Raw genomic sequence first — 23,370 nt, 5'->3', positions numbered from 1 at the left:
TATGGATGAGGTGGGTAGAGAAGAATTCTGCCGTGGAGAGCGGTAAAGGAGAAGGAGGGGTGGGGGGTCGGGGGGCAGCTCGGAGAGATAAGTTGGTTTGCACTCAGTCGCCACAGAAGGAGGTGACCATTTGCTTGGAAATGTTTGTTTGTTTGTCAAGGGCAGTGGTGGAAAGAGTTTCAAAATGTTCCACTCAGAGCACTGTTACTTTGCTGAACTTTTGCTCAGGTAGGAGTGAAATTACAGGTAGAAACATCAGCAATTTAATAAAAGTGAGTTACCTTAAAAACACACACATTGTTAGGCACGACCTTTCGCACAGAGTGGAGAACAAGTGGACAGAGTTCAATGTGTGATAACACATAATGAGATTTGATGATAAAATATTGAGATTGTTTACCTCTATAAATAAGACTCACAAAACAGTGTTATTATATCATTTATGATTATATATATATGTAACTTTCATATATGCGCATCCTCAAGGCTGGCTTTGCATAATTTAACTTTTGCTCAGTTAGTTGCAGGTTGCAAATGATTTGATCTGATTTATTTGGATCTCTTAGCTCATTGGCTAATCTTTTAAGAGTTCACATTAAAAGCATTTAAACTTAAAATGATATACAATACATACAATATACCCACTGACAGTTTTATTCTTTTCATGAAGACTTGTCAATTCGTTCAACCATTCCTTTCATTTTCATCTTCTACAGAGATCTGTAATATGAGCCATCCATGAGAGATTGTTTTGTATTTTTACCCCCAATAATTTGACTTCTGTAATTAACTTCATTAATTTGATCATGACCATATGCTAAGCTATGGCCTCTATTTCTTCCTCTTTCTTGCAGTACATATGATTTTTAAAAAAATCTTTTTATTTAAAATCTATACCAATTCACTATTTTCATCCCATTTTATTACACATTAAAAATCATTTGTTAAATATTCATACGACTGGGTTTGTGAGTCTGCGTTCTGCAGTGAGTATCATCTGCAAACATATGTGCACTTGGGTTGAGTTAATACTAAAGAAAGATCATTCGTCTGTAATAAACAACAATGGTCCGAGGCACCTACCTTGTGGGATGCCCCAGGTAATCATATGTGGTGAAGAAAAGCAGCCCTTTACATAAATAGATTACGTTCTACCATTTAAACAATTTCATCCAATTGATAGCATTTTTACTGAATTGTGTAGAATCAAACGCTGCAGTGAAACCAGTTTACCTTGAGGTAAATCGAGGGAGATCGAGGGCACTTAGCCACTCATCCATCATAGTGTATTAAAGCGATTATGGTAGAATGATTTTTACAACATGCATGTTGAGCATGGGTTAGAAGAGTAGTTTCGATATATTTCCAAATGTGATCACCTTTTAGCATCTGTAGGAATGGGGCAAATTTTTGCATGTTTCCATTTTGTGGGAAACTTTCCTTGTCGCAAAGAAAGGTCAAATAGATACTTTACAGGTCTAGCAATATATGGGGCTACAGATTTCAAGAATTTGTTTTCACTAAGATCATACCCTTCGCCCTGATAATTCTACATTGTGAACAGCAGGTCTGTGTTGAAATCATAGAAATAAACAAAAGAAACGTCACTAGCCACCTTTTTTTTACTGTCTGCACAAGACAGATGTGCATCCTGTGTCAGTCATCATGTCATGCTACTTTTGCTGCAACATCAATCCTCACCACACTGATTTCATTTCAGCAATCATGGCGGCAGACTTGGTATTGGTAAATAAGTATGCATTGTGTTGAAATAATAGAAATAAACCAAACAACATGTCATGATGATGTGACATTGCTTTGTTGATACAGCTGCCAGATTGGGATTTTATTTGTGTAGTTTTCAGATACATATTCAACACACACAAATAAATCCACAATTATAAACATGTAACATCAAACATGAATTTGACACGTTTGTATCAGGGACCCACTTAATGTCCTTGGGACCCACTCAAATGGCCACCTCACTACATTGAAAACTCTTCAACATCACCGTTCCCCTTCTGTTCCTGTCCTTCCCCACAAAACTGTGTCCTTTCAAATCAGGTTGTCCATTTGTCCAACATTCAGTATCTCACCCACCTTATTTACCAAACTGTTCAGCGTTCACAATATGTAAACATATATTTGGAAAATGTGAGTTAATAGAGGCAGTGTGACTAGGAGGATGTTACCACCTGGTATTGACATCCATCCCTGAGAAATCCGAACACAAGCTGACACCTCTAAGTACAGGTGTAAACAGCAGCAATGCCTCCTCAATGTATCCTGAGTAATGGGATCTCAGGACACATTTGGAGGTGGCCTGAGACGCTTGTGTCCGCATTGCAATAGAAGTGTAAACAGACGTGTCCTAGGACGGACTGAAGGACTGCCTACTAACCTTATGTCCTCTGTCTGTCTAACACCCGACACCGGCGAGACTGTCACTTTTCCAATAGAGAAATATCTTAGTTGACTCTGCCCAGCAGCTGAAATGTCATCTGATTGGTTAAATGCAAACTGAGGTGCAAGTCGACTATAAAGCAGCTGGTTAATGAATAATAAGACATGAGCTCTCCTAAAAACATGAAGCAAGGGGGGAAGGGGTGGGATGGGGATTCTAAAATATGTATTGACAATATGCAGGTTCTTTTCTTCCATATAAAATTCAGAAGTGGCGGTCGTTCTTAAATTTTATGCGCCAGTGCAATTATAAATACAATACAATACAATAAAATATAATTAAATACACAATCTGTCTAACCCTAGACATGATGGAGTTACTGCAGGAATAATACAGAAATATTATAGCAGCCATGTGTATGTATGGGTTGCAATTACTATCAGAATACCACAGAAATATTACCGGTCGATTTATCTGCCTAAGCGAGAACTCTCTCAGACCCGCTGGAATAATTAAATAATCTGAGTCTGAACGTGATTGGGTCGAGCCCATAACAGATGTGAAATATGTCTTCAGTGATTGACAGCCGCATTAAAATGAGGCTGGAGTGAGAGAGGTGTCTCCTTTTGTTAAATACCTGCTGCCTGTTAAATACCGTTTTATTTTTATTTTTTTTGTGTGTGTGGAACGAGGACTAGCAAAGTGGGAATCTCATTTCTCTCTTTCTCTCTCTCTCTCACTCTCTCTCTCTGAAATGATACATGTGTATTTGCATATAGAGCGGGAAAGTGAGATCCGAACACAAGTGGGCAGGCGAGATGCATTAATGCCAGCTGTGTATGGATGGACTGACAGCTGTCCACTGGTATTCTGATTTCTCAGGATGGTAGTTAACACCAGGTGGGAACAGCGCCGAGGTCATGTTGGATTAAATTGTTGAGCATGTACCATTTCACTCTAAAAGATAAAACAGACAGACACTTTAAAACAGCCATGGACTGATCTCTGAATCTCTATACATCTGCCCATCTATGTATAATTTGTCCACAACTAAGCAAACTTCATGTTTTTTGATTCTGTATTCCCTCAGGATGGGAATTCGGTTTTGCTGCCTCTCATTAATCTCCATTGGGAATTGATCATTCATCCAAAAGTTTGTACTGAGCCTTCCCTTGGGTCTTTAGCTCTTTTTGTTAGAATGCTTCAACCGGCTGATGATGGAGCAACTTTTATTCGTCTCCCTCTTTCATAGCCTATGGACCCTTGAGAAGGAAATGTCCTGTACTGACTCTTGAGATAATTTTAATTGCTAATGCATAAAGTCTTGTACAGTTTGCTCTGTGCCGTCATTATTTCTCTCAGTAGTCCCAGAAAAAAACAGGTTTTCCCGCATTGATTTACTTTGGACATCAAACAGCATTTCCTTAAGCTTTTTGTTTTCTGACATGACATTATCCATTGTTCTCTGAATAGTAGCCACAGTACCTTTCAATGAGGCGTTCTCCTTCCTCACATCAACAATTTGAGCTTGGCTGAATTTGAAACTTGGCCTCAAGTCACGGAGATTTTTCTGAAACTCAACCAGTATATCCAACTTGCCAAGTCTCTCATTTATTGATTGCATCAGGGATGTCTCCACTTCCGCGGTTTGTTCCTCCGCACTTTCAGAGGATGTGGACCGACTTAAGGACTTTTTGGGTCAGGGAACTCTATGACTGGTATCCGAAGACGGCTTCATTTGCCTCACGGCTTGATTTCGTCAATCAGTGAAACTTTCCAGAGCCTGAGTTGACTCTGATGTATCCAGTTTTGTAGATGTCTAATCAGAATTTTGAGTTTTTTTGGCCAAGTGAGAAGTCAGTAACTAATATCCAGAGGAAAAAAAAAAAACAGCAACATGCCACAGGTGCAAGCAGGAAGCAGGCACGGTGAAATTGAAATCGAAATGAAACTTTGGCTGTTGCTGCATCACCAAACACATCCCATTCAAATAATGATTCAAACCCCATTCATGATTTTCACTGGATGGTTCTTCTGTGGACCTCGAACACGATTAAGTGTCACAGTAGACTGTTAAAGTTTTATTAAAGTTGTACTATGTAGCAGCAATCTAATGTTACTACACTGATGTTTCTTTTTCTGTTAGCTTTCCAACAGGAGTGTAAATACGTTCCTGTGATCCTACATGTTCCTAGGGCCTGATATTCCGTCACTGTATTTTTTTTTTTTTTATCCTACATCATTTTCAGATACCATTTCAGAGATTATTTACTGCCTGTCAGATTATGCAGTGTTGTTAATATATCAGAGGACAGCATATGAAAGGACAGCATTATTAATGTGATAATAATGCTGCCTCTTAAAAAGCTTCCAAAAGAGGCTTGAAAATGAGGTTTGAAAGCCAGAAATCTCCAGAGAAATAATCATGGAGTCATTGGAAAAGGTTAAAATTACTGACTGAAAAAATATTCAGCAAAGTGTGTAGTGCATATTAAGACTTACTTAGAGTAATTTGTAATTATAATTTGTAAGAGTAATTGTAATTTGTTACGCCACTGTTGGCACAGGCGAGCACCACTGGCTTTCAGGTTGGGCGGGGACTGATCGGGCGGGGCGTATTTGTATGACAGCGCTAGTTCCACCCCTCACCAACCCCCTCCACCCCCCAGTGGAATGGTCAGCACTTAGCCTCCATCAAGGGATTTCCCTTCGCAGGATTATTGACGTTGTTGGCTTATTTTATGGCTTGTGTGGATTTGTGCCATTTCACAGTTTGAGGTTTGCCACATTTTGCAGCGGAGGCAGAAATGTATGTGAAGAATCGAATGTTTTGTGATAAAGACGTGACTGGCTGAATCCATCTCTGAAGTTACAGAGGGACAGAGCATGCGGACTGATTACCTTTCAAACATGACGTGAACGTCTCCCTTGCTCTCCCCGCAGGTGAGAAGATCAATGATGAGCATCTCTGAGACCTGTTGGCTTGGACTTTTTTAACCACGTTTGTCAGAACCTCAACCTGCCACAGACAGTCCAAACCAGGCACAATGGCATGCTCCCTGTGGAAACTACACACCTTCTGCTGGTTTATCATCGCACTAGCCCAGGTCCACTCCACAGATGGTAAGTAGATATGAATGGCCTTTGTCTTCTTCAAAAAACTTTGTTTCAGGAACAAGTTGTCACGTGAAAAGTTCCATCAAAGCCGGTACCAGAGAACCGCTAGTTCTCACTCTCATATTTAAGAATGTGGAATGAGCAGCGACATGGTGACTTCAGCCTGAGCTGCTCCTCCTGTGTGCGTGCGGTGTTTGTGTGAGCAATGCAGCTCTGAGGACAGCAGGCGGATGGGGGATAATCTTGAGTGGTTTCATTAGTTGGTAAATTGTGATTTGTCTGAGATTTTCTGCTTCAAAGGTTCACTTGTCCCTAGTGGCATCAGGGCTGGATCCATTTGTAATGTCGTTGCTGAAATTTTCTGTCTCATGGCAGGCGTACATTGATCTCACACCTCGCAAAATATACAGCTTGAATGTGTTTTAATCATAGTGCATTTAGATTTGATTAGGCCACTGTGAACCGCATCATAATTATGAGGTTTACGCTTCCCAGCTATATCTTATAAACAGCATTCATGCACACACTGGTGTTTAATGACAAGAACAGTAGTTCATTACTTAGAATATTTGACGACTGGATTAAGAGGGAACCAAATTTGGCACCTTTTCAATGCAGTGCATCAGAGGAGCCATTCCTGTTTTGGTTCATTAGTGCCAACTTTTGAGATTCCAGCCAACTTTTCAGTATAGCTACTTTATCGATTTTGATGAACTCAGTAACAGACTATCAATTTAAATTTGAAAGCTATTTATTTTTTCCAATTTCTGAATTTATGTGTGAGATGAGTCACACTGCCGCATTTATGTGTGGATGATGGCATATGTGTGAGTCTCATGTAGTGTCATAGATATTTTTTTATAGCCCAGATTCAGTCTTTTTATGTGAGTTTTGTTGAGAGTTGAGTAATGTGCCTGTGTCATAAACTAATTTGGGAATAGTGACAGTATTCAAATTCCCTATATATCTGCACTTTCAATGAGTTTGCATGCACTTTGGTGATTGAGTTTTTCCTCATGTGCAGCAGTTGAAAATTTTAACTCATTTAAATGAGAATTTAGGTTTCCATAATCAGGGTAAAGACTTAAAGGACCAGGGATTTTGAATGTTTGGTCAATTTACTACATTTTATCCAGATTTTCTATGTCAACAAACCATTTCGCAAATCATTTGAGGGTGCTAAAGATTTCACAGCTAATCCCATAATTTTCATCCTTGAAGATTTCGCTGAAACACCCACCTTAAAATGTTTTGCTTCTGCGACTCTGTTCATAAACAAAGAAACTGATCAATTGCTGTGTAAAGCGAACAGGGACTATTTTCCGGTAGAGGGACTGTATCACTCCTCCCAACTTCAAGTCATCAAAACACAACAGTGCTGCTGCTTTTAGGAAAGCTAATGTATTTATTATGGTGAGGAATAAACACTTGTGTGAAGTTTGAAGTGAGGAAAGTTCCTGAAAGTTAATTCTCATACGATAGTGGAATGAATGGAAACCAATGGCTGGATATGGCTAACGTACGATTGCTTGCTTTGGGAAGAGATTTACGAGAAACATGTATATATGGTACAATTTACAATTTACAATTACACTAATAATGCAAAATCACTGGTATGGTTCTTTGAAAGAAACACAGCTTGATTTATGCTGGAAAAACCTGATTGCTGGGCCGTGTGCACCCTTACTTAGGAAAGGATTTTTACAAATGTGCGTATTGAGGAAAAGAGAGCGAACGAGGAAACTGACACAATAAACACACACAGTACAATGCTCAGTAGAATAAAAACGTCACTGTCTGCTCCACATAGTCATAGAAGAATGCTCAATAATTTAATGTCAATGTTACCACTTATGAAAATATAATTAAAAAAAAAACAAAAAACATTTACTCCTGCCAGCTTCAAATGTTGACCCCTTAGGCACACAGGGACTAAGCCTAGAGAAGTAGCCTCCACAAGAGACCAGCTGTCGAGGCGTTTTTGAGGGATCAGATTTCTTGCCTCAACCTGGTTACTCACAGTAATCTGCTTTCTTGTGTGCGTGTAAACACAGTCATTGAGATATCTGCCTCAAAATCACCATTTGTCATTCACCTGTTCCTCTTGCCGGTTAGCCCTACCTCTCTCCTCCCAGCCACCGAGCTCAGCCCAGCAACAGTCCATTACAAACAATATCCCGAAGTAAACATGCTTCATTAAACTGCATCTACTCCTAATATCTTTTTAATGCATTTTTATAATTGAATTAAATGGGTTAGTGGAATGCTGTAAATAGTTTTAAATTTTTTTGTCTCTTTTTGCTTTTGATAAATAAAGTCTGCTGCACACAGCCAAGACTGATAGCCACAGGCAAGAAGTGTGTGTGTGTGTGTGTGTGTGTTGATGGGGGGTGGTTGCATTTCTTTCTTTGGCCTCCCTCTATGAAATACACGTCTCATCCTCCACACTGGACTCCATGACTGCACTCGTGTCCACCAAATGCGATCTGTATTCACTGAGCTGACTCACTGCTATTCACAAACCTTTCCTCTCCCATTTTCATTATTTTCTTTACATCTCATGTCACGGCCTGGCCCGGACCCTGTAAAATCGCTTGTGTAGGCTCCCATCCACGTCCCCAGTAGCTGGGTCAGTGACGTTAGTTGCATATATCGATTTGCCTTATTATATTAATTATGCTATATATGGTATAGTGCTCTACATATCACTGCCGCTTAGGAGCCTGCAGCCTGTCAACCTGATGACGTGGAATTAATCATATAAAGTTCCGCTATATGATATCACCGTCGTCAGTGCAGAAAACATATTGCTATGGAAATACAATTTTACCACACAATATTCGGTGCAGTTGTGGCTAAACTATATTGTGTTCATTAAAGTAAATACCACTACTATAACGACTATAATTATTATTATGTTACAATTAAGGTAGTTTCATCCAAGCACTCTTTAGCTGATTGGATTAACAATTATTACCCGGCAGTTATTTTCTTAGTTTATTCTTATGTATTTACACTATTTTGATGAAGACTTTTCAGCCAGTGGCTCTATGTTCTTAATCATTGCACTAAAAGTCTAACACACCAGCAGGCTGTCCTATAACCAAAAAGCTGTGAGTATGATTGGGAGCTTTTATGAGTAATTATGAGTAAGGCTCACATTGAGTTGATATTTAACAGTAATGCGCAGGCCTGTGCTCAGTATTTCAACATAACATTTGCCATTGGTTCCTAAAATACAGATATCCGCATCAAGGCAGATGGTACTAGGCGGTGTAAAAAGAGGGACACAGACAAGAGTAGCCAGTGTCAAGCCGTAGGTTCAGATTTGCCTGCTCTGTAATTTTGATCAGTCTGCTCTGCTATGACCCGCTTCGATATGGCACAGCATCAACACAAGTCTTTCCCTCTGGCATTCTGAGTGATCGCCTTTGAAGCTACAGCTTTATTTCTTTTGTCCTAGTGGAGCCTAATATGAATGTCACCATAGCAACATAGCAAAAGTGAGACAGAATGAAATAATAATGTTTTTGCAAACTTAAGAAACAGTCTGATTCTCCCTTATAACACATGATTAAACTGGCTCACATGCCTTCAAAACAATTTAGTCAAGTCTGGTGGGGTTGTAGGGATTTGTCTGTATCAGCGACAGAATAACAATTCACACCTAGCTCAGCCATGCACTCTCTTCAAAGGCTTTCCTGAGGAATGAAAGGAGAGAAGGAGAATTAGAGAGCAGAGCAAGGATTCGGTGTCAAGAGACAGGGATGGTAAAGTATGCAATGCGTTCCACACCGTCCATGGAATATTGTGAATATTTTTCTAATGTTTCTATGGTATTAATGCATCTCTGATTAGTGTGAACTATTTGACTGTGTCGAAGTGTCCACATTGATTGGGAAACAAAATGTCAGCTTTTCAGATATTGATAACCATGTATTGTTGAAACTATACAGTGGCTTTAGAACGATTTCATGTCTGTAAAACTTGACAGCAGAGACAACTTTCAACAGGGAAAAAAGCCCACCCACCACAAATAATTGAACTAATCTAAAAGGATTTCATGTGACAGCAATGATTGTTTTTACAAGCTCTGTACATTGCATGTTCCCCCTTGGAAACGCGCAGGAAAACAGGTTCTTCTTCTTTGCAGTGTGTGTGCTGCTTATCTGTGTGAGTTAAAGGCTACACAAAGAGCACACCATGATATGAAAGCCATTTTCAAGTCTTTCAGTGGCAAAACTTGTGTGAACAAGCCTGACACGGAGAATTTCTGTTCCCTCCACACACTCTGAAACCAGACTATTGTTTCTTCTCAAAGCTTGAAATGTTTGAAGTACTTGAGATTTCTCAAGGGCAACAGGGAAGGGCACCTCTAAAAGTCCTCTTTTTTGTACCATGTAAAAGGAAAAGAAAAGAGACTTTAAGCCTTCACCGCAAGGTAAATGGAGTGAAATAGACAATCAAGGTGTTCTGAAATGTAATTACTGGAAATAAAAGCCCAGAGCTTAATTTGAGCCAGAACTTGCCAGAACAGGATCCTGCAGCTCTCATTGCTGTTCCACCTCCTATTTGCTGTGGCCCCTCTTTTTATGTAGCAATGAAAATGTGTTCTTATAACCTTGTAGCAATGGCCAAATCTACAGGTCACCCCACACAGAACTTAAAGTCAGAATTTTTTCTTACAGACCTGCCTATATTTTGGCGGGTTCATAGTTTTCAAACTATGAAGTTGGAAACCTGATGTTTAAATGATCTGATAATATGTTGATAAATTAACCGCAGCTTTCTATTCCCACCATTAGGGACATCTGTCCAAGCAGTCTAGCATGTCATTTTTAAAAGGACATCAAAATGCCATCTATCTTATGAGCATTTTCTGTCCCATGTGCAGCAGGCCTTTTCTTCTGAAGTCATAATTTGCACAATAATTTACCAATGTGGAAGAGAATACTCCCTCACTGCACAATGCATGTTCTGTGACCTCTTAATTTGGTATTTAAGCCCTGGCAAAGCCTGGCCCATAGCAAATGTGTTAATAGAAACAAATCATTTCTTAGGTAATTGTTTTATGAAATGGAGTGCTTATTAAATGCACATTTTCACAGCTTCCAATTTATTTTGCATTGGAAAAGAGTTCTAAAAAAAACATTAGAGGCTAAAGGGTTGAATCTTTCCCTTTGTCTCTTTTTGCGTCTTTAGTAAACAGCTTCTGTTGGGTTCGCCTCTCCCCCTCCTGCTTGATGTCACCCTGGTTGTTTGTGGCAGACTGTGGAATCTGGCTTCCCATGGAGCCGGGCCGGCGTGGGGCCTGTGTGCGAAGGCCCACCATGCTGTCAAGGCTCTTTCATCGCCGGCCAGCCTTAGCCAATAAGGAGATAAGGGGACAATGGCTGGGAGAGCAAGCAGTGGCAAGGTGTAACCACAGCCCCTGGGTCTCCTCCCTGCCGAGCACTTCAAATCCTCATTAGGATTTTCAGCAAAGGAAGGAGGGATTTGCTGGATTAGGGCTTTGTCACAGCTGGCTCCAGGTTGGTGTTTGTCATGCAAGAGCATGGCAGGACTCTGACAACTAGCCATCCTACTCCCCACCACTCCCTTCCCCTTCCACCCAAACACAGAGCCTCCCTTCACCTGGCTGCTGAGGCAGTCAAAGAATGTGAAATTAACCCAAAATGAATGGAGCACAGTTATTAGCTTAGTGCCCTTGCCTAGGGTTTTTATCGCTATTCTAGTGGCCCATGTCAGGTGTCTGCGGGTTTGGGCTGCTGCATCAGCATTTCTCCTAATGGTTATTTATGCAGAGATAACCTTGGGAAGCATCATTAGTTTGCTGTTTGCTGTCGCCGTCCATAACTCAAGCTGAGATCTCAGCCGTCACACTGATTTGGCAGTCCAGGGAGGAGACACAATGCCTTGTTTCAACTGGAGTTACAATCTTCGGTTTGTCAGTGGTAGCAAGGGCATGATTAACAGTAATTTATGAATGTATTTATCCATCCCGTCTCCTTCTCATGTTTTTCAGGGTTCTGAAGCCATGTATTTTTTTTTCTCTTTATGATCTGAAGAAAGTGGTATGCCTTTAGGGAGCTGTGGATAGTTGTTTAATTAAGTCATGAGACTGGTGGACTTGGTGAACAATGCAACGGGATTGTGTTCCTTGACGTGTTGCTCATCCTCTAACATGGTTCTTAATTGGGTTTCAGGCATGTCTAGCCAAGTGGTTCAGCATGACGGAGCCTCAGATGCAGTGTAGAACATATCTCCTCCATCATTCACTGTGTTGATCTTTGGAGGGTAATGGACATTCTCCCTGGTCCCTTGGGAACCTTGCTGGGTGGGATCTCAGGCACCCTTAGATTAGTCATCTACCCACATGTCCTTATCTGCCTTGTGCTATGCTCTTATGCTTTGTCTCGTTTTGTTCTTGCCAAGGGAGAATTATGTGGGTCTCTAACAAGTATATCCCAAACAATCTACCAAACATACTCAGATAGCCGTCAAGTCTGCTGTCTGAATACCAAAGAAGGGAAAACAGATATGACTTATCAATCTCCTGTGCAGTGGCCTATATCCAAACAGCAATTATTCATGGAACATTTATTGTTTTTGTTTTTTTTGTTGGTTGCCTCTAATCTAGCCATGGCAGACGTGGTTGGCGGTATGAGGGCATCTTTGCTCAAAGAATCTGTGATTTCCCAAGGAGATAAGTCTCCATTTTAAAATGTATGCTCTTGTGGTTGTTTGCTGCTCTGTTACATGTTTGCTATTTGAAGAGTGTAGAAGAGTGGCCTTAACTCAAGTATTTTACTGGCTTTGACTTGTAAGGTCCTGGTGTATGTAGCAACACAGCATATGCACTGAGCATATGCTCAAAGCTACTGGCTCGACAACAACAACTCAGGTTCTTTATCAGAGTTCATTGTTGGGTGTTGTTAGAGCCTGTGCAGTGGACATAAAGGACTGCAGACAGCGGTCATGAGAGTACCGCTGATGAAATGCTGTCCGGAAGGGGTGGTTGAGGAGAATGTTTTTGATTATCCAATGTAGATGGCATTTCAAACAGGAACCGGCATGTACACCTCGGGCCAGACAAATGAACTAGCTCAGTCGAGGTCAAAGGGTAAATGTAGTCTGGCTTCCTGTTTGCTACCGTAATATTGCGGAATGTTAAGGTGATCAGACTCCACAGTTGAAGGGTCACAAGGAGTGCAGGATTCACTTCATGTGACTTATATAAGCTTGCGCTTTTTCTTTCAATTAGTGAGGCACGTCAAGTGTTAGAGATTTTTCCAGATGAATAGTTTGTGTGTTTGGGTGTGTTAGGATGGTTCAACTGTTTCTTGGCAAGCTGTTCAGTGTTTTTACTTTGCGCAGGGAACTACAGTATATGTGTTTTTAAATGTGAGCAATTTTGGTCCCTCTGCACCGTCCTACTTGAGCTACAAAAGCAACTGAGGGATAAATGTCTTATGTGAATTGCTATGTATGAAACCATCAGACTGAGTTTTCCATTCCATATCAGCTGAAATACATACAGTGTAAACAGCAACAATCTGCAGGTGTTCAAAGGGTATGTAATCATAGCTTTTCATTGTGAACATGCTGTCGAATCATCATGTGCACTGGAGCAGAGAAGAGCACGGCTATGATTTCGTCCTACAGCATGCAATGAAAACTGATTGCAGAATATGTTGATACAGTGGAGCCACTCGTGTAATGGGCACATTCTCTCTAAGAGAACTTAGCAACATATCCAATTGCTTACCCTTTCACAGATTTCACCATTTCACTTTCAAGAGCAGGATGTAAGCTATTCCTGCTTGAAAACCCTCTTTGTCCTCTTGCTTTCAGCCCTGATTTAGGACTGGCATAAATCCTAAAGAGGGGTGGTGGAGGTACACCCATAAATATAAAGGGTTTAGGACCAGAGCCTTATGAAGGTACTTTGAGTGTCCACTTACAGAGCCAGTTTCATTGGTTCATATTTTCCCCTGTTGTTCAACGGTGCCTGTTTGTTCCATAACCTGCCAAACCACAGGCTGACTGCTCCTGCATTCAGCCATTATTGAGCTGTTTTATCTCATCACCTGGTTTTCTGTCATTATTCTGAATCATGAAATCATTAAGTGCTGTTTTACTTGTTGTCAGAGATGGCACGTTAGCCCTAACCTTGCTGCTATAGCGGATCAGTATGACCTCACCCCCAGGGAGTCACATTTTGACCTTGTGAGGCATTATCACCCCTGAGTGCCTCTGTATGTCAAGGGCTTGGTCCTCTATTAGGCAACACGCTCAAATAAATAGCTGGTCAAACAAACAGTCATTACAGAAGATTTGGTGGATTCCCCATGTGGAAACACATTATCAATCAATATCAAAGGAAATAAGTAATTTTAGATCAATCCCCTTTAGTATGTAAGGGTCCTTTTATAATATTGATTCAACTCAGCTGGAGCACTGAAGCTCACTTAATAGTTGCCCTTGTACCCTAATTTCCACGCCACTTTTTCCTCCCCACAATTCCCCAAATTATTTTTAAATTGCCAACAAGCAATAATTAAGGCAGATAAGCATGAGAGACATCTGATAAACCCTTAAATGAGAACTTCAAAGTGCCCCTGCTGTGACAGTGTGAGGGCTGGAAACAGATGGAAAGTGAGACTGGTAGGCAGCAGGCTACGTCGATGGACTTGATTCAAAGGAGGTTAATACAAATCTGAAACCGTCTAATAGTAAAATAAATAAATAAATAAATATCGAGGGGACCCGTCTTTGAAAAGTTGGAACAATCAGTTCACTGAAGACAAAAAAAAAAAAAGACAGAAGGTCATTAAGATTATATTCAGCCTCTGGATTATAATGAATCGCAACCAGTAATTCCTAGATGAATTGAAACAAGTGTAAAATTCAATTTTGGCTCAGCCAGCTTGCCTTCAATTCAAGTGTTATGAGATGGATTCCTTGAACTGAAGAAAATCTGCAGATAATAGTCTCTGATATAGAAAAAAAAAATAGAATCCCTCCACTGGAAAAAAAAAAATAAACCAAATCACTGTTGATTTTTCCCCAGGTGTAACATGTATCAGATGAGTACTTTCTAGCTGTGCAGTATGTGCATAACCTTGAGTGAGCACAGTCAGGAAACAAAGCCTGGGAGGCCAGCATATCACTCTGAATAAAATAGCATTGTGTCACATAACAATTGGCCTATCCTAGAAGGCTGTTCCAGCGAGTCCCTAGTCTGGTCTGAATAAGAGCTGCATAAAGAATTCAGTTGGAGCAGCAGTAGTGTCATCGGGGCATGACTACCCGGTTGGTCAGGGAATTTAAATGCCAGGTGGGGGTCAGTTGAAGCACTAGCTGAATAATGTGGCACAAATGCATACACATGAGAGCCTTCTGACTGCCCTAGTGTAAGGAAGAAGAAACACTGCCGTGGTGTGTGTGTGAGGAAGTGCACTTTGGGAAAGCAAACCAAGCAGAAGGACCCCTCTCATTTGCGTGTGCTGCCACTGTTGACCCATGGGGGGATGCTTCCTTATTGAATCGAGGAGCATCAAATGCATCATTGGAGCAGAGAAGGAAGTCTCGGCTACCCAGTGTCACCAACTCAATGTTTTTATCATTTGGAATGGAAAGCGTGGAAATGATGTAGACCGGAGAAGGAGTCAACAAACACAAAGCAAATCCAATCCAAGAGTCTTTCGCAAGGAATATGACTGTGTTGCTCCCGTCCTTATCGCAGTGATTAAACACTGGATGACTTGATATTGCCTGAAGTAATGCCATTGATAAGGCTGAGTTATGGGGTCCAAAGATCCTGCTGTCACAAACAGCACCATAACTCTTAGCAGGGACCGCCCACTGCAATTTCTCCTCACGAATGACTCATAGGATCAGTTTACTTTCAATCAATAAAACAAAAAGCGACGTTGCACACATGTACAGCGAAGGAGGTCATTTCCAGTTCACACAATTCAAAATGTGAATTGAAAATAAATTAACACGATAAAGCATTCATTTTATATATGATTTCTTTATCAGGTGAGCACAAAACATATATGAGTAAGCTTTCCAGTTTGCTGAATTTGATTATTTTTTTCAATAGATTTTTTTAAGATTGAAATTTAGATTAATATACCCCAGTCCTATTATAATGCAATGTGCAAAAAACTCATTGTCTTTGTCAGCCTCCAAATGTATTATATAGTGAGGATCAAACCTGGCAGTTCATATTTCTCTAGGGCCAGGAGACAAAATTTACTGTGTGATGGTCATCGGAGCCATTTCATTACGTGAAGATGTCCTTGCTTTTTTGTGTGACCTAAAAAGCTCCCCCGCCAGGCCCCCGCCTGGCCCCAGGGCTATCCGATATTAGACGGTGAGATGACATTGTGTGCTTGTGCGAGTGCAGTCAGCCAACATGTGCAGTTGATGCGAAGTCAATAATGCATTTTGAAAAAAGGGGATTTATGACCTTGATGAGCCCCATAGAGCTTAATTAGGCCTAAAGGTTGATTTACATACAAGTGTACATGGAATCTGATGAGGCTCTGTTTTCCTGCTGGTGCACTGCAGTTTCATTTCATCTTTTGGCAACGCTTGATGCCTTCTGTCTATTCAGATTCTAAGAAATATGGAAAAAAAAAAAAAAAACAGGAAGAAAGATGTCTTGCTTACCCACCTCTCCCATTATTTGGTTATCATATGTGTAATTTAATATGTTTTTAACCTTAAAACACACACAATAAAAAAAAAAAAAAAAATTAAAAAAATAATAAAATAACACAGCAACCTTTGATTCCCAAGCTTCCAGATCAGATATCTTTGCTAGTCAAACTATGCAAATTGTGTGCAAAGAGGGCATTTGTACCTGTGTAGGGTGTGTTGGAGAAAAAGAGGGAGGGTAAAATCTGAAAAGTCCCTCGCAGGGTAAATTTATGTTTAAAGAATCCCACCTGAACACCAAAGGGGAAAAAACAACACAAGACAAGTTTTTTTTTTTTTTTCATGGTGTCTATCCAGAGATAAATGACAAGATATTTTTCAGAGTCATGTACCTATATCAAAGATGCTCCTGATAGCCCCCCTGCTGTTGCTATGGAAGGAGCAGAGATGTAAATGAACTGGAGCGAACTGGATGGTGGAGAATACAAATGAGGTTGGAATGCTCGTTCCCCTGCTGCTGCTGCTCTCTCTCTCTCTCTCTCTCTCTCTCTCTCTCTCTCTCTCTCTCTCTCTCTCTCTCTCTCTCTGTCTCCCTCTCTCTCCCTCCTTTCTGGTTGGTTTCAAAGACCTACGTGTTAACCAGTATTGCACATATTTTCACACTTCACAATGTAATATGGGATTTTACTACCTTTCTGATGTTCCATTGTTCTAGCTGAAAATGAGTTGGGATTTCTTTTAAATAAGAATACTAAGCAAATTCCTTTTTTGTAATCTAACACAATTGGCAGGGAAAAAAGTTCAACAGTTTCTCCCAGAAAAGAATATTGTTCCTTCGGTGGTCATCTGTGATATAGATATGAGCTGAGATGTCGATGTGTCAGCATCGCATTCTGTGCAAGGCCAGTCGTAGTTTCGACATCTGTTTTGAAAGAGTTTAATAGGCCACAGATGTTATGGGCAAAATTACAGAGGAGAAAACCTCTACATAAGTGACTGTCTTTAACAGTTAGCCATGCCCAAAAATGACATCAAATTTCAACACAGCAAGGGGAAAAAAAACAGGAGCCGAGTCTTGAGGTAAAGTTAATGTTGAGAAATTGAAAAGGATGTAATATCTGTCAGAGCAGTAGTGTAATTCTTTTTTACAATGGCCACACAGAGTCAGCAGTGTACCTCATACCCTGCTGTTCCGTTGGCTCATTCAACTCAGAAATATGCAATATTTTCCTCCTGCTCCTCCCCTGTGTGGACCTGACTTCTTAAGAATACATGCTGTTGTAAAGGATATCTCTGGATTATAGAATCAGCACTGTGGGAAGAGTCTTGACTTAAAGGTTTCTTTTCCTTCACAGACTTCCTTTGCTTGTACCAGTGCCGGGAGGGGGACAGGGTGAGGTGGCAGAACCTGGAGGATTCAAGCTGTGTTTCCTGTGGCTCCAAGCTAATGCTATAGGCCACACTCTTCTTTCACCCTAAATCCCCCCAGCAAGTGACCTTGTCAGCTCAGAAGTGCAAAATAATGGCAGGCCAAGCAGAGATGCTAGCTCATTTACAAGCAGCTGTTTAGCCCGCGTCGGAACGACGAGGAAAATCAAAGGGCTGTGTTAACAGTAGACGACAAGCGTCAGGAGCGTCCCCGTCACACTTCTCATTGGCTCCGGACAGAAAAATTATCTGGTTTCACATCAAAATAATCTCGAGACCTCTTTTGTCCTCTGGCCACAATGGTGGCGGTGTGAGCGGCTGAATGGGCCTTTTGATCAGCCTCTGATTTGCCCGTGGACTAACTGTGGAATATTGTGTAACTCAAGTTACACAGGGTCATTTTAATATGAAAACCATTTACTGGATGCAAGATAGCCCTGATACATAAAAAAAATTCTTCTTCTTTCATGCTTGCATAATCAGTGTCTGACAATAGTGGAGCAGTTTTCTTGCAGCGAGAGTGTTATATACAGTATCAGCGCTCTTTCTCTCTCATGCAGACATTTCAGAGAGTCTTATTGTAGTCTCAGGTAGATGGCCTTTAGCATGTTGCATATACACTGGAATATGTCTAGCATCGCAGGGCTAAGGCAGTTCCTACATGGCTGCAGAGATCCTAATGACTCCCCGTTTGTGTGAAATAGGAAGACATTTTGTTCATTACCTCCGCTTCAGTGACACTCATATCCTGGCAGATGGTCACTTTCCATTTGATTTGGCTCGTCTGAGAAAAAATGAATTAAAACATTACAGCACCAGTGAGACTGTGCCTAATAGGTCCCCCTTACATACAGGATTTTCTCGCCATTCCTCAGCTGTAGATTCTGCTCAATGTCATCGGAAAGGTTAAACATGATGGTAAATGCCAACCTGGGAAGCTTTAAATAGAGGTGCTTCATTGGAGTAATAAAGTGCCGTAACCCATGGAAACAGAGGTCCCTGGCACCAATCAAAATCAATCAGCGGCATGTTAGCAATAACAACCACGTACAATCAGCACGTGAGTCAGGCCGAGTGATCTGTATAATAAAAGACAGAAGAAAAAGTAGAAATAAACACTTTGGTCGCTAAATGTAGTCGTCTATTAGCAGACAACATGGAAAGTGTAGTCTTCCCTCCCTGTGGTTCCAATTCTAATTTCCGCTCGGTGGTTGTACAATAGGTATATGTTCGGTGTTATTTACCAGGGCTTACAAGTTAATTACAGTCTGTGGAAAGAGAGAGTAGGGCCTCTGCTGAATGCTCGCCATTGTGCTGCGGCGTAGGCGCCTCATCACTCCTGAGTTCAATGCTTGCTACATAGCCGGCAGAGAGGAATTGAAAAGCCACTCTGGTGAGGGCGGGGACTGACCAGAATACCTGATAAGGCAGAGTGTCAACAAGGCCATGATAGGGATCTGGCCAATTATGGCACCGCTGCACCAGCGTTGTCATGGACACAGGATTGAGCATTTCACATAATATATTACTGACTGTGATCGGTCGCAGCTTGTTGTTTAATTAGTGCAGGAGGTGCGACTTCTGAAAGGGTCATTTTAGGTGCTGGATTTATTGAGGCATTTCTCTTTTGGGCAGCGTGGTTTTACTCCTTGTATAGGCTGGAATCATGCACTGTTGCAGAGTGATTATACGTCAGAGCGAGTACAACAAGGTCTCACTTTTTCGTGGTGCCTGAAGTGAGCCACCAATGATGAAAAGAAGGGGGTGTTGAATCTCCCTATGACTATGTGTGTGTGTGTGTGTGTGTGGTGACCTAGAACGGACACACGAAACACGAACAGAATTCCTCTTTCAGCGGTGCGGCTCTGTGTTTGCACCCATGTATCCGTGGTGCGCTCTCCGTGTGTGGCTCGACTTTGTTCGCTCAGCGGCCCCCCTCTCCATGGCACAAAGCTCAGAAGTAAAAAGGCTTCTGAAACACAATATAGCAACAAGTGCTCTCAGTCGCTCTAATAAGCCGCTGAGATCCTCCTAGATGTGATTTCAGAAGACCCATTAGGAGAAACAGAAACACAAGCCTGGAAGGAAAAAGGAATTAGCTACCTCATATAGCCAGCATTTGAGCAAGCCACTATATGTAGATAATCTTTACATGGTTTACAGCCCGTTAACATATGCAAAGTAAGTAATATTGGTGTCATGTTCTGCCGGAATTATTATGCTAATGATCCCATGGGAAAAACAATGATTACTTTTCTGGCTCATTTGAATGATGAAATTATTTTGTGAAGTGAGACAGTAAGCGTTGGATTTTGTTTATGTTAGATTCACTGTGATCATATTATTCTGTTGTAATTGCGATGCATTGTTGTGCCAGAGTGTGATCGATGGTGTTGTGGTGCATTCATATTCTCTAAATGAAAAGAGAGAAATTGGTTTTATTAGAAATGGGCACAGAAATCCCCCATTATGCAATTTGGTTTTGAGGATCAGATTTTGATCTGTCAGTGTTGCAGTGTATCTAAATTATCTAAATTTTGTTTTTGTTTGCCTGACCAATGGAAGTCTCTGCGTCGTATAATGACAGTGGGAAACAGCTTTGTGGGATCGCACACATCACAGCATCAGTTTTGTCATTGCAATGGAGACAGTTTCTGGAGAATCTCATTGTGGATAGAATAAAAAAAAAAAAGAGAGAATCAAGCAGAGATTTAATTGAACTGAAATAAACTGAATTGCACAGAGCTGAAGAGAACACAAGATAATATAACAGGCTGTACTGTAGAGATAGTAATAATGACTCAGATGCTCTGGGCTGAAATTTCTTGCTAATGTGTGTCCCCCTCGTATGTATTGATTTGTCAGTGTCTCTCCCCTGTACCAACAATACCATCCAGCACCAGGGTGAGAAAGTAGTTCAACCCGGGTAGTAATCGGTTAGGAGGGGCTTTTTCATGTTTACGAGCATGCTTTGGCTACATGGAGGACAAACCCAGATGGTAAATAGAGTGCCGCACATCTCTTTGATTTCTAGACAAGGAAATGGATGGTCCATATAGGCCCCGTTGTCAGCACCATGGAAAGGTTGCCGGTGGAGTCCGGCAGGAGTCCTGCGTTGTTGTTCAGCACATATGCATTTATCTCCTCGTTGCCTCGGCTTCTGTTTTCCTACTTACCGAGGCTGACTGCATCGAATCTAGATCATAAAACCAGACGCTGAGATCTGAAAGGCTCTGCAGAGTGATTTAAGTGTTTTAGCAGTGTTCCCGGGACACGGAACATCGGTGGGTTTGGCCGCAGATTTGGAGATCAAACTCAGAGGTCTTGCACACAGCCAAAGAACCAGATCAGTTCCAGCCACAAAGTAGGACAGTGCAAGCTGATGTATTCCACTCAGCCATACATGACTGCTGCCCAATTGATCCATGTGAGTGACCTCTACAGCGAGGCAAACTAAAATACAGTGCAATGTAGGCCACTGAAGGCATTTCCCCCCTCAAGTGTTTAAATAATTAACATTCTGCTCCACTGTGGTGTATTTTGTTGAAGATATTCATATATTATATACAGCATATTCATTTATTTAACTATTATGTGTGAGCTTATTAATGGTGAGACATAATGCACCATTCAGCTAGGTATTGTAAAAGAAAATTGCAAAGCCTAATAATATGTTTGACACATCACCCATATTTGTATGCATACACACACACACACACACACACCAATAACCAACCAATATATGTATAAAATGAAATATATGTTATACCATGTATTTAAAACACTTTCACCACATGTGGGCTTTATATCACAACCATCTTTTTCTCCTCCTGATAACGACAGGAAAGCAATAGACAGATGTCTGCATTATACATGGACAAGTTTCATTTCACTTATTTATTTATAAGGACAACACACATTAATCACCAATTCTGTAAATGTGCCAGTGTTAGCCAGCTGGCTAATTTTCAACCGCAGTCCTTTGGCGAGATGTTTTGAAACCAATAAATACACTAATTTCAAGGCATGGTTTGAGTGTAAAAATTGTAATTTGGCATTGATTGATGTATTACATAGGTTCTCATACTTATTACGTTGTGTGCGGCTGACTTTTGATGGAGCTCCGCTGGAATGCATTGACATGAACTCGAGATTGGCTGTCAAGTCCTGTTCCTGACATGCCATGTTTTCATTTTTTTTCCACTTGGGGTTTTTCTCACAGGCCAACACCTCTGATAAATTGTGTATCACCTTAAGCGTTCTTTTTTGACTCCAGAGAGAAACGGGCTGAAAAAAAAAAAAAAAAAAAACTGAAGTATGGCTGAAACCTATCATACTTGAAAGCCTTTACTTTTTCATGCCTATTGGTCACATGAGAAAGTTTGTTGTCAAAAAGACCAAGTAGAGGAAAAAAGATCTTTCCCTGATGATTTCATGCTCTCAAACAAATAAAGTCTGTTACAGGCAAGATAAGCTAAGACAGCTGCCCTACTCCAGAGAGATACAGCCATTGTTTACCCTCAGGTCTGCCTTGGTTAATGTAAAGCACTGAGCACCTAAGCAATACCTTCTGATTGGTGCACAAACTGATGATCAGGCAATGCAAACTGACATTTATCTTCCTTTGCGAAATACCACAGTAGCATTTCCTGGTGCGGGGCACAATACAGAATGCTAATCCCCTGCCAGTGTAGCATAGCATTTAATCAAACAAAGATAATTGTATTGGTAGTTAATTGATGAAGCAGCCAATAGGGTAAAACGAACACAGCCCTCTGTGGGCTATTTAGAGGATCTCAAGAGAATGGCTTTAAGTAACCTGCCACCATGCAAACAGCCCCTAGAATGACTCATGAGAGGCAAAATCCTCCTTGTTATTATAAAAAATTGCACATAAAGGGTTGGTCCGAGTTGTCCAGGTGCCAATCTAGTAAACAAATTAAGAGGCTCATTAGGGAAGCAGGGGCTTTGTAAACACCAACAACCTCGGCATCGATCAAGACAGGAAAAGTTGCAGGCAACAACACCATTATTTAAAGGCTCAAGGAGGTGACAAAGTTCTCCTCAGTAGTGCAAATGCCAGATGCTGTGTCCCCGCTCTAAATTGTCACCATTGGGCACAAACAAACGGTGGTCATGAGTCAGTGTCACCGGTGGTTTATTCAAAGTCCAGTGAGGGGCAGCTCTTGTTATCATTAAGGGCCATCTTTTTCGGCTCGGTCCCACTCTATTCTAAGACTTGACATGTCGTAGCTCTGGGAAAGCTGTCCTGACAAAAAAAAAAAAAAAAAAAAAAGAATGCCTCATTGGGACTGGAGAAAATAGGCTAAAATAGTTCACTTTTAGCTGAAGCACAGCTATTTGGCATTGTTCACATTTATAGAGCTCAAAGCCACAATATTGATTTTTTTTTTTTTTTCTCAATCACCCCGTCCCCCTCCAACACACATGCACTCACAACTAGGCCAGTCTCCGAAAGCCCTCCCTTCGATTGTCAGCGCTGTAAAATGGATTAAATTACTCTCTCATTTTGTACAGACGTTTGTTATGCTTTTTCTTTTCGGATAAAAAAAAAAATGGGTCTGGCTAGTAAACCGCAAGTTTTCAATGATGGACTCATTGATGGAATGGTGTGTGTGTTTCCATATTACAGAAAAAGGCAGCATGTCAGACAAATAAGTGGAGGCTGACTGATTCAAAACATTGTACAATAAAGTCTAAATGGAGTCAGATATTTCCTTGCATCC

At 41.0% G+C, this 23,370-nt stretch overlaps 1 protein-coding gene across 3 annotated transcripts in view; it reads left to right on the top strand.

Annotated features, from left to right (window-relative positions):
- The window catches only part of adgrl2a (adhesion G protein-coupled receptor L2a), a 100,679-nt gene that overhangs the window by 20,487 nt on the left and 56,822 nt on the right, over positions 1-23,370 (top strand). For all 3 annotated transcript variants that reach the window (XM_030049417.1, XM_030049416.1, XM_030049418.1), the window contains exon 2: positions 5,351-5,530. In XM_030049417.1, coding sequence (XP_029905277.1) covers positions 5,455-5,530 — 76 coding nt within the window. In that variant the 5' untranslated portion in view covers positions 5,351-5,454. The remainder of the gene's footprint in view (positions 1-5,350; positions 5,531-23,370) is intronic.

Source organism: Myripristis murdjan, chromosome 4 (genome assembly GCF_902150065.1).
Source record: "Myripristis murdjan chromosome 4, fMyrMur1.1, whole genome shotgun sequence".
NCBI lineage: Eukaryota > Metazoa > Chordata > Actinopteri > Holocentriformes > Holocentridae > Myripristis > Myripristis murdjan.
Note: the sequence above shows the minus strand (reverse complement) of the source record. Positions and strands in the feature narration are given on the sequence as shown.